This window comes from Bemisia tabaci, chromosome 2 (genome assembly GCF_918797505.1).
Source record: "Bemisia tabaci chromosome 2, PGI_BMITA_v3".
Lineage (NCBI taxonomy): Eukaryota > Metazoa > Arthropoda > Insecta > Hemiptera > Aleyrodidae > Bemisia > Bemisia tabaci.
The window spans coordinates 5,407,254-5,423,463 of NC_092794.1; the positions used below are offsets into that span (position 1 = coordinate 5,407,254).

The 16,210-nt window shown below is 37.8% G+C and overlaps 1 protein-coding gene across 2 annotated transcripts; it reads left to right on the forward strand.

Annotated features, from left to right (window-relative positions):
• The first annotated feature begins 2,522 nt into the window (after window positions 1-2,522).
• On the forward strand, window positions 2,523-15,790 carry LOC109031863 (phospholipase A1). 2 transcript variants are annotated; one of them, XM_072296595.1, is made up of 11 exons: window positions 2,523-2,680; window positions 3,201-3,301; window positions 4,111-4,252; window positions 5,429-5,591; window positions 6,326-6,429; window positions 7,816-7,952; window positions 9,252-9,395; window positions 12,422-12,541; window positions 13,585-13,702; window positions 14,800-14,945; window positions 15,511-15,790. In XM_072296595.1, the coding sequence occupies exons 2-11, from the start codon at window positions 3,226-3,228 to the stop codon at window positions 15,576-15,578; spliced, it is 1,218 nt and encodes a 405-aa protein (XP_072152696.1). In that variant the 5' UTR covers window positions 2,523-2,680; window positions 3,201-3,225; the 3' UTR covers window positions 15,579-15,790. The 2 variants fall into 2 exon arrangements, with proteins under 2 accessions (XP_072152696.1, XP_072152697.1); XM_072296596.1 differs by lacking the exon at window positions 12,422-12,541.
• Window positions 15,791-16,210: the final 420 nt, after the last annotated feature.

Consider the following 16,210-nt stretch of genomic DNA (forward strand, 5'->3'; position numbering starts at 1 on the left):
ATGTTGAACGCTGAAAATATGTTTCTTCGATCTCCTCTACCCATGTAGCATTTATGAACAATTTTTTGGCGATAAAATCGCTAGGACGTCAACATCTGAGTGACTATCCACGATCTTGTCACTATTTTATCTCTATAAAATCACATTTGATGATCGGATTCTCAATGTCTCAATTTATCTCGATTTTTTGTTCGATACTATTGCGATAAATCGACGTCTATAAAATTGCGATACATTCTCCGATCAAAGCGCAACTTGTTGCGATCACTACTACCTCCTAGGGAATTAGCGCACTGTGATGAAATTTGGATGAAAAACTTCCAACTCCAGTCGATTTTTTATTTTAAACACTTGAAAAATCTGATTATAGCGTATGTCTTGACCCTCCTCGAACGTTATTTATTTTATGAACGGCCCCTTGGAGGACAAATCTAACGGGGAGGGTGCGGAATGAAGAGACTTTTCCAGTCAAGATATTGTAATTGATGTAAAAGCAGCTTCATAAAATCTCGGCATTGTGACTATTCGTCATATCATGTTCCTGAATGGAATCGCGAAAAAGATTTTCAAATATCACATTCCATGCATTAAAAGTCTCAGATAAGCAAACTAATTTTCAGAAGTAATGTAGATGTATCATTAGGGGTGAGATGACTGGGTGGAGTAGTTGAAAACAGCTGGAATATTCGTGACGTTTCTAATGACACATGAAATTCAGTCTGGTCCACAAGTCACAGTCTTCCGGCAACAATTTTTGGACTCGATCAATACTGTCATTTGTTTAAATAAGAAGGTACTACAAATGGAAATAGAGGGCTTATCATTGGAATTGATCGATAAAGTGCTAGACAAAGAAGACACAGGAAAACTGGAGCGATCCTGTCGGTGGAAGCGGGTGGTGCAATAGACAAAGAGGTAAGTAATAGATTAACTAACAGCAATCGGGAGAATTTAGTCAGTCCATCATTTTCTCCCTTATTCTATAACAACCACCCGTTTCAACCAATATTATCACTCCGTTTTCCCTTTGTCCTCTTTGTCTATAGCTTAGTCAATAGCTTTCTATAACCAGTCTGCAAATTTTCAAATCTACAAGTAAACAGAGATCTACAAAAAAGAACTGTGTTATCAAATCGTCGCTCCTCTAACGTTAGGCCGTATCTCAATTTTAATATGAGCCCCAAACGCATGGATCTATATGTGAAACAGGTCTCGCACGTGGAAACTGAGATACGCCCTCAGGAGAGACGAAATTTAAATCAAGCACAAGCAATGTGAAATTTTATTCCTTCGTCAGACTTAATGCTAAAGCTAAAGTTTAACGACTAATTTCACACCCAAAATAAATTTCCTTGACTTAGGACTTTTGACAGGAAAATACATCAGTACATTTCTGACTACTCAAGGCTCATCTCATCCTGCAATGAAATATGTATTGCTTCTGACCTGCTTAATTTGGTCCAGTTAAAATAATTAAAGGCTTGGAGGACAAAGCGCATAAGTGCAGTGTTTACTTTTTCGAGAAAAACGTGTTTGAAGTTTCTAAATTACATTATGGATCCTTCCGGAAAGAAAGTTCAAACTGACTTTTCGATGCTTAAAATTTGGAATTTGGGAAAGAATTTTTCACATAATATGCATTAAAACTAGTTTTACTAGAAATCATTAATACCTCAATTTTTTCAAAAACTTCACGTATGCGCCTCATCCTCCATTAAATTCAACTATCAAATAATCTCCAAGGGTGGAGGGGGGGGGGGGGGCAATTAAACGACGAAAAATAAAATTTTGCCTCACAGCAATGAGGGTTTTAGGAAAAGTGATATATTTAGGTATTGCGTGTTTCGGATGAAAGTATTGAAAGTGTGCTCTCCATCCGCATCTGCACAGGAACACATGTTCTCACTCGATTTGCGTTATACCCGGGAGCAAAAACTTATGAAAACTGAGGATCTGCGCAAATGAGAACAAGGGTTCTTGAATATCATACGACCTTCTTTGACAATGTTACCGAAGTCAATCGTGTCTCATGTGGACCATAAGTTTACACCTGCATTTTCGCGGGGACGAATTTCGCATGCCGCAAAATCCACTGAAAACACGCGAGCTATCCGAATCTAATTAACTGCGACGCGCGTGCTAGCTCGCTCCCCCGATCGAATTTTCCAATGTCAATGTCATCATTCTGCCGTCCTAAGGAAAAACGCCGTATCGACATTCGTGAGTTTCCAAATTTCCCTCGATGAAATGTTTATTTTTGTGGAAAGTTATACATATTTTCCCTTGAAATTTGGAGATGTTTCAGATGAAAATGTGAACAATATTGCCTGCAAAATTTGAGAAAAAATATTCAGGATTTTCCCAGTAAATTTGTTTATCATGGAAGGAAATATGGCAACATCTGAAGGCGCATACGGCGTTCCTCCTTAACACGGCAGCATTGTGACTGAAACAGCCATCTTGATCAATTGTTTCTACATTGTCTCTTCGAGAGAGGATGCAGAGTGATACCACGAGCAGACACGAACCTCATGCGATGAGGTTCTTTTAGGAGTGGTGTTACGACCCTCAAGAAGAAAATGTGCTATTTATTGGTGACACTCTTGGGCTTGGGGCTGTCCCTTAACCGCTCCGGGGTTTGGTTAGCTGAAATTTCACAATTTTGTATGTGTGGACTCAGGTAAGCAAATGAGTGCTATGCTATACCTCCACGAATAATTCATAATTGAAAGGCTTGGAGGACTAGGCACACATGTGCAGTTTTCGAAAAAATCGAGATATTAGTGATTTCAAGTGAAACTATAGTCTTAATGCATAATCTTTGAAAACTTCGCTCCCACATTCGAATTTTTAAGCATCTTAAAGTCAGTTTGAACAATTTTTCTGCCATAAGGACCCACGTAATTAAAAAATTTCAATTAGAGTCAAACATTTATTTTTAACTCTAATACAGTATTTTAATGTATTTGTATCATAAAAATCGCATTCTTGAATAGCTCTTTTTTTCGGTCTGGAGGGATCCGGTTCGTAGCATCACAGTATATCGAAAGGCTGCCTTTGGATGCGTATTTGTTTCATGAACCCTGAGTCGTTTCAAAACTGATGGGTAAATTTTACAAAGCTATGCCTTTTCATGAGAAATTTTCTCGCACTTTTCGTATGATTGCATTTATTGAAGTTGTCGAATGCTGTTTTTTCAGGTTGTGCACCACAATTTAACATCTCATGGGCACCCTCGCGATCATTGTTGGTATAATTTGCCTATGTTCTCAAGCTTTCGGAGTCTCTGCACAAAATACAGGTTTTTTAACTGCTCTAATTTAAAATTTTATCATTGTTTTTGTATCTTTCAGACAATATATGTCCAGGCACTCACTCATTTGAGTCTCTGGAAAGTTCTCTTCCCTCTTAATTTTGTTAAGAAAGAATAGAGATCTTGTATTTTCTGAGCCTTTTTCCTTGTTAGTTAATTTATTTCTATAAGTATTCTCTGTTAGAAGTGAAATAAGCTTTTTCAGTCGCACAAAAGAATAGAGGCTTTGGTGTAATATCCCAAGATGAGTCAACATTTTTAAGCTTGATTTTTCTTTGGTACAAACATGACACTTTTTGAAATAATTAATCTTTTGTTTTTCACCTAGACTGAGTTAAAAATTTGAGAGGGGAGTGAAAATCACGGAAACATGAGTAAAAATCTTAGCTCGTCTGAAAGAAAAATATAGAGCTGTGATGGCTTAAGTCGCACGGTGCGTATCTTATTGCAATCTTTAAAAATTTCCGATCATGCTTTATTTCTACTATAAAAAAGCTAACAAAAGTATCTCATTTGAATTTTTTGTTAATATACTAGCATTAATGAAGTCAAGTTAATTTCAAGAGAAATTATTGGTTGTTTTCCTTTTAGAAGATAAGATATGAGCGGAGATGTTGCAATCAAAGATGTGCTCGAAGTTTTCAGAGAATGTTCCTTAAAAGCCATAAAACGAATCCTACATAATAACGATGATCAGTTGTCCCACAACGTAATGGGAAATTTTGAAAACCCAGATACGTGGTTCGGTTGTTCCTCCATCGATATATGAAAAATTACATACTGATTCCCTTTTTCAGACTCCGTTAATGGCAACAACACTAGATGCTACGATCAGCTGGGGTGCCTGGACTTAGGTCCACCGTGGTATACACCTAAACGACTGGTGCCGGTGCCTGGCTCTATAGAGGACGTTGGAACTGACTTTCAGCTTTTTAGCAGGTCCGCTATTAGTAAGGCTTAAAAATACTATATCGGCGGTGTAAGTCGGCAATCATATAACTCGGTTTACGACGTCGCAGCCTTCTTGTCATACTTTATTTTTTAAATGGAAAACTATACTCAACGGCAATTCTTTAAAACTGTCATGATTTTTCTTCTCAATTCGAAGAAAATTCAGCAAAAACTTCAAGAAATAATGTCAATTTATTCTCTTTTAAAAAAATGACGTACAGGCGGAGATTTTCAGACACCGCAAACGAGTTATGTGATTGCCGACTTTCACTGTCGATATTGTCTTTACTCCTATGTAAAATCGTTAAAAAAACACCTATAGACAGGAAAAGTCTTGGTAAAATTTTGGGAATCCAGACAAATGTTTACAGAAAAGGACGTTTTGAAGAAACGAGAGAATTTGACTTGAAAACTTGAGAAAGAGATGAGAATTTACATCAAAGTACATTCATAACTTCTTGAAAACTTGAGAAAGAAATGAGAATATACATCAAAGTAAACCCATAACTTCGTATTCTATTGAAATTAATTCTGAACAAAATAAAAATTTAAATTTCAAGATTTAACATTTTGAAGAGAGCACGAGTAGAATAATGTAAGTTCAAAAAAAAGTGTGCACACGAAATAAACGCACAGCAGGCGTGCCTTGGTGCTTCGATGACAACATATAGATAAAAATATTCGCGGTCCACGGACGCCCGTTTTGCATACGTAAAACATTGAAGGGGTTCTGACATTTCTTCCGCTTAAAGTGGCAACTAGCAACTAGAGATTAGTAGCATTATGTTGATTACAACGCGTGGATGCAACTATTCGTGTTCTGCAAATGCACGTGTTGCATACCCCAAAATTGAAGGCGCACAAGCTTCTTTCATTCCTAGTAGGTACCTGCAACAAATCTGCTACGTGGCGTTGATGGCAATACCTGAGCTAAAATGTAACAATATATGGAAAACCGTGTTGAATTTGAAAATGGATATGTTTTAGTATTAAATTTGTTCACCGATCCTGAGATAAAATTCCTACCGAAATGCTCTTAAACTTGGCTGCTAAAATAATATCCAAATCTAGGAGATAATATGCTACAGTTTTAACTTGCAGCATCTAAGAAGTGAGTTATTATGCTTCTCATTTAAGGTTTAATTCTTGAACTCATTTTTTTAGACACTTCGAAGGGTCAGTCGTAGTCAACGAATGGCCCAATGTTTCAATCGAGAGAAATGTAAATGTAACCTTCAACCTGCCTATTGTAGTTATCATCCACGGATTTTACGCCTCTGCAAAAGGAGATTGGCTCCATGAATTAAAAGACGCCTATTTGGAAAAGGTAAATCTTGAAATTTTAATGCACAACAGGGAATGATCTCTTTGGGAGGATGACTTAGACATTTCTATCAGGAAATTGCATCCTTATAGATAAATTCTTTAGGGTATCACAACTAATAATAAGATATTTCAAACGGGATTTTAAAATTTTATTTACGATTATTAGCGGGCCTCCATTGAAAATCATTGTGTGTAACGAAAATGTTTATAGAAAAGTTTAAACGTTTGACGAATGGACGAATTTATGCTAGAAGGAACTATGTGCATGGGATTTGCTTGCGACATGGTTCCTTTTAGCATACATTCGTCAAAATTTGTGAGATGGCTCCTCTAAGTAATACATAGTGGTTGTCAATCTTCCTAACTTTTTCTTGAATGTTAAGTCTACACTCGGAGTGCAAAATACCTTCGTATCGTAAAGTTTCTGGCTCGGATAACAGAGGATTTTCGTCATTAAAATGTTTTCCTATTCAAGTAACCCTTGTTCATTGTAAAAAATAAAAGTTTGCATACGGCTATAACTAAGACTTTGGTAACTTGAACCAATATCCGGTTTCTATGACTGAAAACTACCGGTGCGTGGCTCTATGTGCCACATGAATTGAAGTTTTTCCACCGCACATTAGAAAAACCATTGTCAACCCCCAATAAAACGTATTGTTTGTCAGTGAATGCCTGAAAATGAATACCTGATTTTTCATACCTACTTTCCTGTCCCTCTCTTGTTATTTGCAGAAGGACGTCAATGTGCTAATCGTAGATTGGAGCGAAGGAGCTGCCCCTCCGAAATATTTACTTGCAGTCTCCAACACGAGAGTTGTTGCACGTGAGATTAGCAGGTAATTTTACGATATTGAGGTTTTCATCATTAACATCGAAGTGTGTAACAGAGGGCCAATAGGATTTTTACCATATTATTATCTGATCTCAAATAGGGATGAGTTTAAATGACGGTAAGTAATAAAAGAAAAGCTATGAATAATAAACAAATCTCACCCCATAGGGAATGAACCATTGCATCATTGTAGCATTATATACAATTTTGTGTCGCATATTCATAAAGTTGCCAATCCAGATGCTTTACTCTGTCACGTAGAAAAAATGGTGACAAATCATTCATTCAATATTCTGATCACGCTTATAAGTGAAACATAGATCGGATCAAGTCTATAATCTTAATCTGCATACTTCGGAAAAGTTGTCATTGACGCATCTAGAAAATCACAGTAAAATTATGATACCTATCTTTGATGATGTTTCTGTGAGAGTCAGAGGGATGCTTAATTGGGGAGGGAGGTTGGGAGGCCCCAAGAGACACTCTAACAAGAGGGATCCGTAGGGCTCTTCCAGCTTCAAAGGAGGGTTTTGAGTATATTTCCCTAGCTTCATAGGGGGTTCTAGGGGGGGGGGGGGTCTCACCGGCATAATTTTGAAAAATTGAATCATCTCAGTAGCAGGTTTGAGCTGTTTTCACCAAAAATTGATTCAATTGAGAGAGAGCTTTTCCTTTCCACATCCCACCATCCCCTCCCACATTCCACCACCCCCCCTTCCTCTTCCCACCTCCCCCCCATCCCTTCCCCCCCCCACCAAAATTGATTCAATTGCAATTTCACGGAGGAAAATATTATTCCAAGCGAAATCTCTCATATTATGTGGGATCGGGGGCCGAGCAGTTTTTTGGCCCCCCCGCTTCTTGCTACCGGCTGCGCACTCGCATTCCGCAACAACTGCACATTCACAATTTGCAAAAAGGTATAGCATGCAGGCTGAGTGATCTCATGTTGCAACCATTTAGATGCCTCGGATTTGCTTTTGCCTTAAACGCTCAAAAGTAGGCTAATTAAGCTCTTTGAAGCATGCATTTCTTCCTCCATTCAAACGTTTAAGCCAAAACACACAATAACCGTCAAAATAGCCGTGAGTATCTCGGCATTAGTAAATTGTTACTTAAGCCGTTCATCCGTGATACTTGCATTGATAATATGCGGCGAGAACGATCGACTTTCGATATTCCCCATTTGAGCTATGGTATGGAATCTATTATTGAGGTGTTTCATTGTGAATACCCTGTTTATCGATCCTTTTCCATGGGTTTAAATGGCAGATCAATCGATAAATCGCAAAGCACGTCACCCCACTGTAACAAGCGGATATTTTTCCACGCAGAGGTCTCGTTTTTCATGTTTTTATGTGATAGTTATTCAAATGTTATTCAATTCCAGAGTTTTGCGATACTTCTCAAAGCAAGGTGCGAATTTGAGCGAAACACACTGCATAGGTCACAGCTTGGGAGCGCACATTTGCGGTTATGTTGCCAAAGAACTAAAAGCAGAAGGAACTCTAATTAAAGAATGCACAGGTATTCCCAAACATTTTTTTGTTGAAATTTTAAAATGTTCTATGCTCTACGCCTATTAGCAATTGGACGTATTTCTATCGAACGGAACTATGTGCATTCAGACATGAGACCTGAGACCCATAAGAATACATGCATACCAGGGCTCACGTCATAATGCTCATAGTTCCGTTTGACAGAAATGCGTCCAATTATAGATACGCTTTCTTTTTCTTTACATAAAGGTACAATAAAAAACAGGGATGGCTGTACGATCTACATCGCAAATAAAGCAAGGCGTACCTTCACACATAAGAAAATTTAAGCGTATGCCATTCAAGTTCGCGAATGCGCAAAAAACTCAGAAAAGGGCTTGCACCCTTGAACTTACTTCGCCATTCCAAGTAGTCCAGTCAAATTAGGACAGTGGGTCAGGAGGTGACGGTGTTCAATCGGCGTGTCCTGATTTTGGACGCTACATTTCCATCGAGAAGTCATGAACAGAGAAAAATTTGGAGGTGAATGGTCTCTTTTGACATGCGGGGAAAATTGTTCAGTGTGTCATCGTAGCTGGACTATACCTTCGTATTCAAGGGTCAACGACTCTCTGATCCCTAATTTTAAATAATGTACATAGGTCAGATGACGTTGCAAGTGCGAACACTTTTAAACAAGTTGAATTAATTAGAGGCGGACTGATGTGCGGTTGTCAAAACGCCTTCATTCCTTTGAGTATGTAATTTTATTCTGAAACGCACCAATAAGTGCATCTTACAAGTCGTTTTTATCGACGAACAGACTGTTGGGAGACAACTGATTTAAAAAGGTTTAATGCCTGCAATGACGAAAGAAGCTATAAGATGTGTTTGAAAAAGTATGGGACTTAAGTAATCCGCATTTCTCAATCAGCTGAACATCAATTAAATTACATTCATTCACATTGTGCTTGTCTCTTAACCCTCATCTCATATCACGAATTGTCACGTTCCGCAATATTGGAAGCGAAATGTGCAGAAGTGCGTACCTCGGAAAACACGATTTTTCAGGAGAGCAAAAAAAATCCGTCTGCAATTCTACATCCCTCTTAATTGTGAGTAGAAGCGGTGGATGACATCATAAACCGAATTTTTGAAAGCGCGATAACTCGGTTAATACTGGACGTAGAGAGTTGCTGTTTGGACTGATCATATTATTTTTTGCTAATCTTCAAGAATCAAGCATCAAAACACGATTCTGTGACCAGCACAACTAACCCGTTCATTTTAATTTTCTATATTAAATATTTTTTTTATTTTTCATGACTTTTTCCATTTGTGTCCATAGGATTGGATGCAGCCCAACCGGGTTTTGAATTGGCCGATGAATCGGTGCGTTTGCACGAGGGTGACGCTAAATTCGTCGTCGGGATTCACACCAATGCCGCACCACTTATTCCATTCCTTGGATTTGGGATCATGAGACAGTTCGGTAGGTAAACCTGTGTTTCGACGTTTTTGATGTTGACTGTTACCTCAAATATTTGCTATAAATTTTTATAATTTGCTATTGGATTTTACACAAACCAAGGATTCGATTTAAATAATCGCTAGAAACGTCACACAATTTCTATCAAAATAGCTGTTTTATTTCAAAAGTTTTGTGTCGGGTTCATCGCGTGATTGAAATAGAGTAGATCTGCGAAGCAAAATTTTAAAAAGGTCGTTTAGACTGTGTATCCATCATATCTGCCTTCAGACAGCCGTCTAACGCCAGAAGATTATATCACTCTTGGCTATTACTAGCATTAATTGGGAATGTCTGAGCTCATATCTGAACGAAGACGGCTTTTATTTTTTCATTTTATTTTTTCAAAACATTTTTTGCCCCCTACAAACTGTTATAAAGGCTCCAAGCCGAACGATCCGATTGAAAATGGATGAACAGCGATTCACAATTCAAATTCAAGTCAAACAATAACGCTTAATTTATTGACCGTCAGAATGATACGTAGCGTGGCATGGTTTGCAATGTATCGATTGATCTTTCAATTAAACCCATGGAAAAGGATCGATAAACAGAGTTTTCGCAACGAACACATCAATATTAGATTCTTTACCATAGCTTCAAATGGGGAAATATCGATATTTGAACATTCAAGCCTCGCCACTGGAGACATACGTTTGACCATTCTGAAAAGGGACCTCAGTATTGACAATTACAAAACTGATATATTGCTGTGGCTGCTTTGAAAAGGAGTTCCACGAAGAATTTTGGCGCAAAAAAACTCTTAAAAATGTTAAATCATAGAGTCATGGGAGTCATGAAAGCAGGGTCGGACTGGCTCGCATCTGAGGTCGTAGACCCTTGGCTGGTTGAAGGGGCGTAATGTGATATTTCCTGGTAGAGCATCCCATACGTGGAGAGGAGTTCAGAAAATTTTGGCAAAGCAGCATAAGATTACGCTCTTTTTAGGTTCAATGTTTATTAATCGTGCAGAGTAAAAATTGCAAAATTGAACGTATTGAAGTAACCGACAGACTTCAGAAATTAAAGAAAACATAAAGAATTAAAGCCACTAGACGCATCCAAGCATCATTATTTCCAAAAGAACCTAGCCAGTTCTGCGGTTTACACGAGCTTAAGACATGGGTCTGCAAGTCCATTCTAAAAGAGAATCAGACGAGAACCTGAAAAGAGAAGAATGAACGAGTATCAACAGTAAACACAGCCGAAGACAGGAAAGACGTATTCGGGCCTCTTTTTTAACTTTCCTCCCGAATCCGAGCGATACTTCATTGACAGCATACAACAGAGAATTGAGAGCTCACGCTTCGCGTCATCGCGCCTTCAATTTTTTCAGATGCAGCGCGGACGTCCATCAGGTACGAATAGTTGTATCTCTGCGCCGTCGTAAACGAGTATCCTTTCCGTCGCTTCATTTCTGCATAATTGTGTTTGTTTACGTTTGTCTTATTCGTAATGGTGCTTCAAACTACGTTTTCAAGCTATCAAACTTAACCCTAATTTATTTCGAAATTAAAAAATAAGAGACATTTAAAGTATAAACGCGATTCAACTTTTCGCGCAAGACGGATTCCCACATTGCACAATAAAAATTGCACATGAAAATTGTAAGATGCGATGGCGAGAGTCATGAACACGCAATGCATACGCTCTATGCTACTAGTTTGAAGCACCGTTACGAATAAGACAAAAACAAACAAACACAGTATAGAATTAAAGTGAGGGAAAGGATGAGCGTTAACGACGTCTCAGAGATACAACTATTCGTACTTGATGGACGTCTGTGCTGCATCCGAAAAATTGAAGGCGCCATGACGCGATGCGTGAGCTCTCAATGCTCTGCTATATGCTGTCAATGAGATGTCGCTCATATGTCCAAATCAATAGTCATTTTGAGAAGGAAGAAATATGTTTAAAGGTCTCTCAAGAGGTCTATAAAGGGTGCGTGTGTCTAAAAATCGAACCGACAATCGCTTCTAAGGGAGTCACACATAGCGAATGAAATAGGGGGATGTTGAATTGCCTGTATGTCAACAAAAAGGTGAACATTTCACAGAAAAGTGTTAACGCTTCAGAAAGTAGTTCTTGGACCTCTGTCCACCACTAACATGCGTAAAAGTACCTTTCTTTACTCCTAACTCTCTCTTCTTCCGTTCATTTAAGAAAATGTCCACATATATTCTCGATCGTAATTTTTTTCCTCATCTTATTTTGCTATCTGTCAGAGGGGTGCGTATTCTGCGCACCACTTCAAAAAACTGAATCATTAGAAAAAATTATTGAACATTTTAAAATACTGTTTCCGGGGTCCAAAATTGTCGGATTAAAATACAAATTTACGGTTTTTTTATGTATAAAGATGATCCAAACCCTTGCAACTTATAAAGAATAAGTGCGGGTAGAAGCACTGGTAAACAGGCACAAGATAGTGATCATGTGAATTGCATTTTGCAAAAAGGAACCACTAGCATTGCAATGTTGCTAAGATTGTGCAACTGCTTTTGTCTTGGAGGAAAAACCCGATTATCCATTAATAGTTTCTATTTTACTCGCTAAAAACTGTGAATTTATGACAAAAATTACCATCTAAATTTCATAGTTTTTCACGATTTCCACAATTTTATTGCAAAGGATGAAGTTGCACAATCTTAGCATCATTGCAATGCTAGTGGCTCCTTTTTGCAAAATGCAATCCATGTGATCCTAGCCAAGGCGGCGTCATTACGAGCTTTTTCCCTCGATAGTGAAAATGCACCGCGTCATGCTGTGTAACTACGTCACCTTGTCTAGGATCATATGATCATTACCTTGTTCCTGCAACTTATTGTTTGACATGTTGAAGAATGGCTTTCCGTTGAAATTTCAAATTCCAACTCTATTTGAGAAAAATAGCTCTCTTCAAAAGTTTGCCTCCATGTGTTAAGGATCCTGCATCCTGTGAACGATCACACGAATATTCTCTGATACATTATTTTCCATGATCTTTTTAGGTGATGTAGATTTTTACTTCAATGAACAGGTGACACAACCGGGATGCGTGCGAAATAGTGCCGCGGAAGCCGTGGCGAATATTACCGACCTTACAGATTTAGCTGCAGTACCATGGGAGTGTAAGAACTTACAACTTATCCTCTGTAGTTTTTTTTCTCTCCCTAAAAACCTAATTTTTTTTTGCTGAGTTGCTATATCCTACGGAATCTTGTGTTTTTTTCCCTTAGATGGGTTTTGGTGGTTTTTGGCACAAATTAAATGTTTTCAAGTATTTGATTTCACTGAAACTTGCGTGAAAAGATATAAAACTGCTTGTATTTTTGTTTTGAGAAAAAATTATTTTTGAGCGAAAAGGGATTTTTCACCTAGTGTTTCTCGCAGAAGACCTTCAGTTGCTTAAAATAAACGAAACGGGGTCCAATTGTTCCGGGAGGAATCTGTGAAATTGAATCTGAAATCGTCAGCAAAAAAAAACAAAAAACTTGAATTCTTCGGAAAAGAAACTTGAATCTTTGCGGAAGAACGACTCGAATTCTTCTGCGGAAAAGAAAACTTGAATTTTTCTGCGGAAAAAAAACTTGATTCCTTACGGGAAAAACGCAATGGAAGTTCCTTTCGATGAAAGTGAAAATATTTCTCGGTAAGTCGGGAACGACTTTTTTCATTTTCACCAAAATTTGTGTGACCTTATTGTAAAATATTCGCACTTAAAATTGTGAAGTGAATTGAGAGCATCTCTTATTCATCAGGAAAATACAACTGCATTGATTGAAGATAAAGAAATGAACTTTAACTCCATGTTTGGGACCCTGAAAATGTTTGTGGACTTCGATTTTTTGAGAAGTAAAAGTAAGATACAAGCTCAGCTTATCGTGAATCTAAATTCTTGATCTTTCATGATGAAAATAGTGAAGAGTGAAACTATCCTGACTAAATTAATTTTTGATATCGCATCTTCTGGAGATAGAAACCTTTAAATGCCAAAGTTTCTGTTCTAACTGATGAGGCATTCTTTCTCCTATAATCGCATTCCAAATTGCGTAAAACAGAAATGTATCATTCTTAAGATCCTTCAGTAAGACGTGTGAATACAACGTCCATTACATGCTTAGAAACTAGGAAAATGACCCCCCTAATGATTTGGATTTGTCTTTGTTGACAGTTGTAGCAGAGCACTCGGCATGTAGCCATGGGCGCGCTTGTCTGTATTACATCGAAGCAATTAAAGGACCGTGCGTTTTCTGGGGTCAGCGTTTACCAGACATAGAAAGAATATTAACGTGAGTCTAGATCCTATTTTTAAGAGTACTCTACTTTGCATTTTGATAGTTCGAAAAAAAAAACCACCAAAGCTTAGCCTCCGCTCTAAACCTTACGCTACGTAATAAAATAGTTATGAAGAAATGTAATAAATACGATAAAATTATGGAAATAATTATGATGACCACAGCAATTAATATTAACCAGGTTTTATAAGAAATATATCCCCTAAAGTTAGTACCTTTTAGTTTCCATCAATAGAATATTGAAACATTAAAAATATCTTCTTGAAGCTAGTTAGTGGTTTGAACTTGAAATCTTCATCGACCATCCATCAAATTAGAAGATCTTTAAACATTTATTTTGTCGTTAAAAAATGAGCCATCCTCTGAGAGTCATGCTGTTTTTTTTCTCTTTTCGACGACCCTGACTGTTGCTGTCATATTGCGGAACGTTCCTTACGTTCATGGTTAGGTATTCGATATACTTCATCAAAACTTATATTTCTTTCGTCGTCAAGTTTACCATTAGGTAAAACTTATTATCTTTTCCAGATAAGTAAAATGTGGACACGGTTTGAAGTAAAAAAACATCACACAGGTCTCAAAATATTTTACTCAAAAAAACCCGACTCAATTCAAGAATTTAACCCCAGGGCGAGAAACTGAAAAATATTTTTATCCCAGATTAAATGGACAATTTATAGCTCTTTTTAGAAACAATGCGCATGCTGATAGTTTCGCTATGCAACTAGGTGGAAAGATACCTAAAATATCGCATGTGGGATAGTCAGAAAGTTCCTAACAGCAAACTGTTGTCCAAATGAAAGCCAGATTATACAAATGACGTCAGTTGTATTTTTGCTATTTAGCCGTGGTATTTTTAAACACTTATATTTCAAGTGCTGCAGTTAATTTTGAAATTTCTTTTTTGTCGTTCGTTTTTACTGCGGAATGTGTTGATATTTTACCCCAGCTTCAAATGGTGAGCTATCAATAATTTATCATTCACGCCTCACCACTGGTACAAATGTGAGCGATGAACTAAAATAAACACGTCAATGTGCTACAAAAATGATATTTATGTTCACCCGTTTTTAATTTACTCTCCTATGTAGGAAAGTACCAGTACTGAACCGATTAATGCCATTTGCTAACGACCAGTGCACAAATGATACCTGCATCCCGGTAGGTTTTGATACAAGCCGCTATAGCTACCGTGGAGCAGCGTTTGTTCGAACCAACAGCCAACCAAACTTCTGTGGTAATTTTTGTCTCCTTCTTTAAAATCATGATATTTTCTCTCGATGTCTATTTAAGGTACCGGTTTCTCGTGTACAGTTTAAGGTCTGAACTAATCGGAGTCAAAATATACGTATAGCAAATGCAAGGATACACATCGCGGATACGGTTCTGCGCTGCGCTGTGTAATCAGACCTTGTTAGTTTAAGATCATTAAAATCGCCTTCATTTTTTGATGATACAACTTCACTACGCTCCAGTTTGGAGCTGTTATTTCATATTGCTTGTTGAACTCCGGCACTTCAGGATCGAGAGTACAGGAACGCATGACAACAAGATTCAATGCCTAAAAATGTAATATATTTACCACGCAACTAAGAAAACATTCAATGGATTTAAAAGGCCACAAAATGATTGTTTTGTGACCTTTGCGATTTTTTTTCATGGTAGACTTCATCTTCAAACCTCACAACTGTGAGTAATCGTAGTGAAGACCAATATTTTTCTTTTGAGAAGTCCAATTTCAACCATAAATCACTGGAGTGCGTTTTCTCCGTATACATTTAGATTTTATTTTGCATTTACAGATCCTGAAGAGGCGAAACAAATATGGAGTGGCGACAGATTCAACTTGCTTTCACCTTTCAGCAGCTAAGAATGCGAGCCACATCAAACATGATATGTACCGAATATTTAATTCCCTAAATGCATTTTTTCACTTGTAGTTTGATTCCTGAGACTTTTTAAACGGTCGCAGAAAAATGAACAAATAAAACCAAACTTATTTGGTGGTGCTTACATAATTTCATTTGAATAAAGCTGTATACTTGTTAATGTGTGAAATAAAATGATTTCCTGTGTCTCCTCTTTGCTTACCTATCAATTTCCTGCTCGCACATCATTCCTTACTTTTTCGTTCTTCAGGTTGTCATTCTTAGAGTAGGGCCTTAGCCATAGAGTACATAGAGTCGTAATGTAAGTGGGTGAGCTGGCGCCACTTTTAAGCATTTTCCAGGTCCCGAATTCCGAGACTCCTGTGTGACGCCGGGTCACTTTTTCGATACATAATCGATTGTTTGCGATACACGGGTACCCAGCCATCCGATGTAAACAAAGAAGATAGGGATCACCACGTATTCAGCACCGCCATTTTGGATCGAACTTGTATCGAAAAAGTGACCCGAACTCGGCGCACACCAGGCTCGGAACTCGTCGAGCAGAACATGGAGCCAGCTATCCCATTTACATTACGACCCTATGTACTCTATGGCCTTAGCATATTTCTGA

Excerpts from the sequence above, each read along its gene's own strand:
- LOC109031863 (XM_072296595.1), top strand. The coding sequence starts at position 3,226 with ATGGGCACCCTCGCGATCATTGTTGGTATAATTTGCCTATGTTCTCAA. Across the intron at positions 7,953-9,251 it reads TCTAATTAAAGAATGCACAG|GATTGGATGCAGCCCAACCG; the intron begins GTATTCCCAAAC and ends TTGTGTCCATAG. Across the intron at positions 14,946-15,510 it reads CAGCCAACCAAACTTCTGTG|ATCCTGAAGAGGCGAAACAA; the intron begins GTAATTTTTGTC and ends TTGCATTTACAG.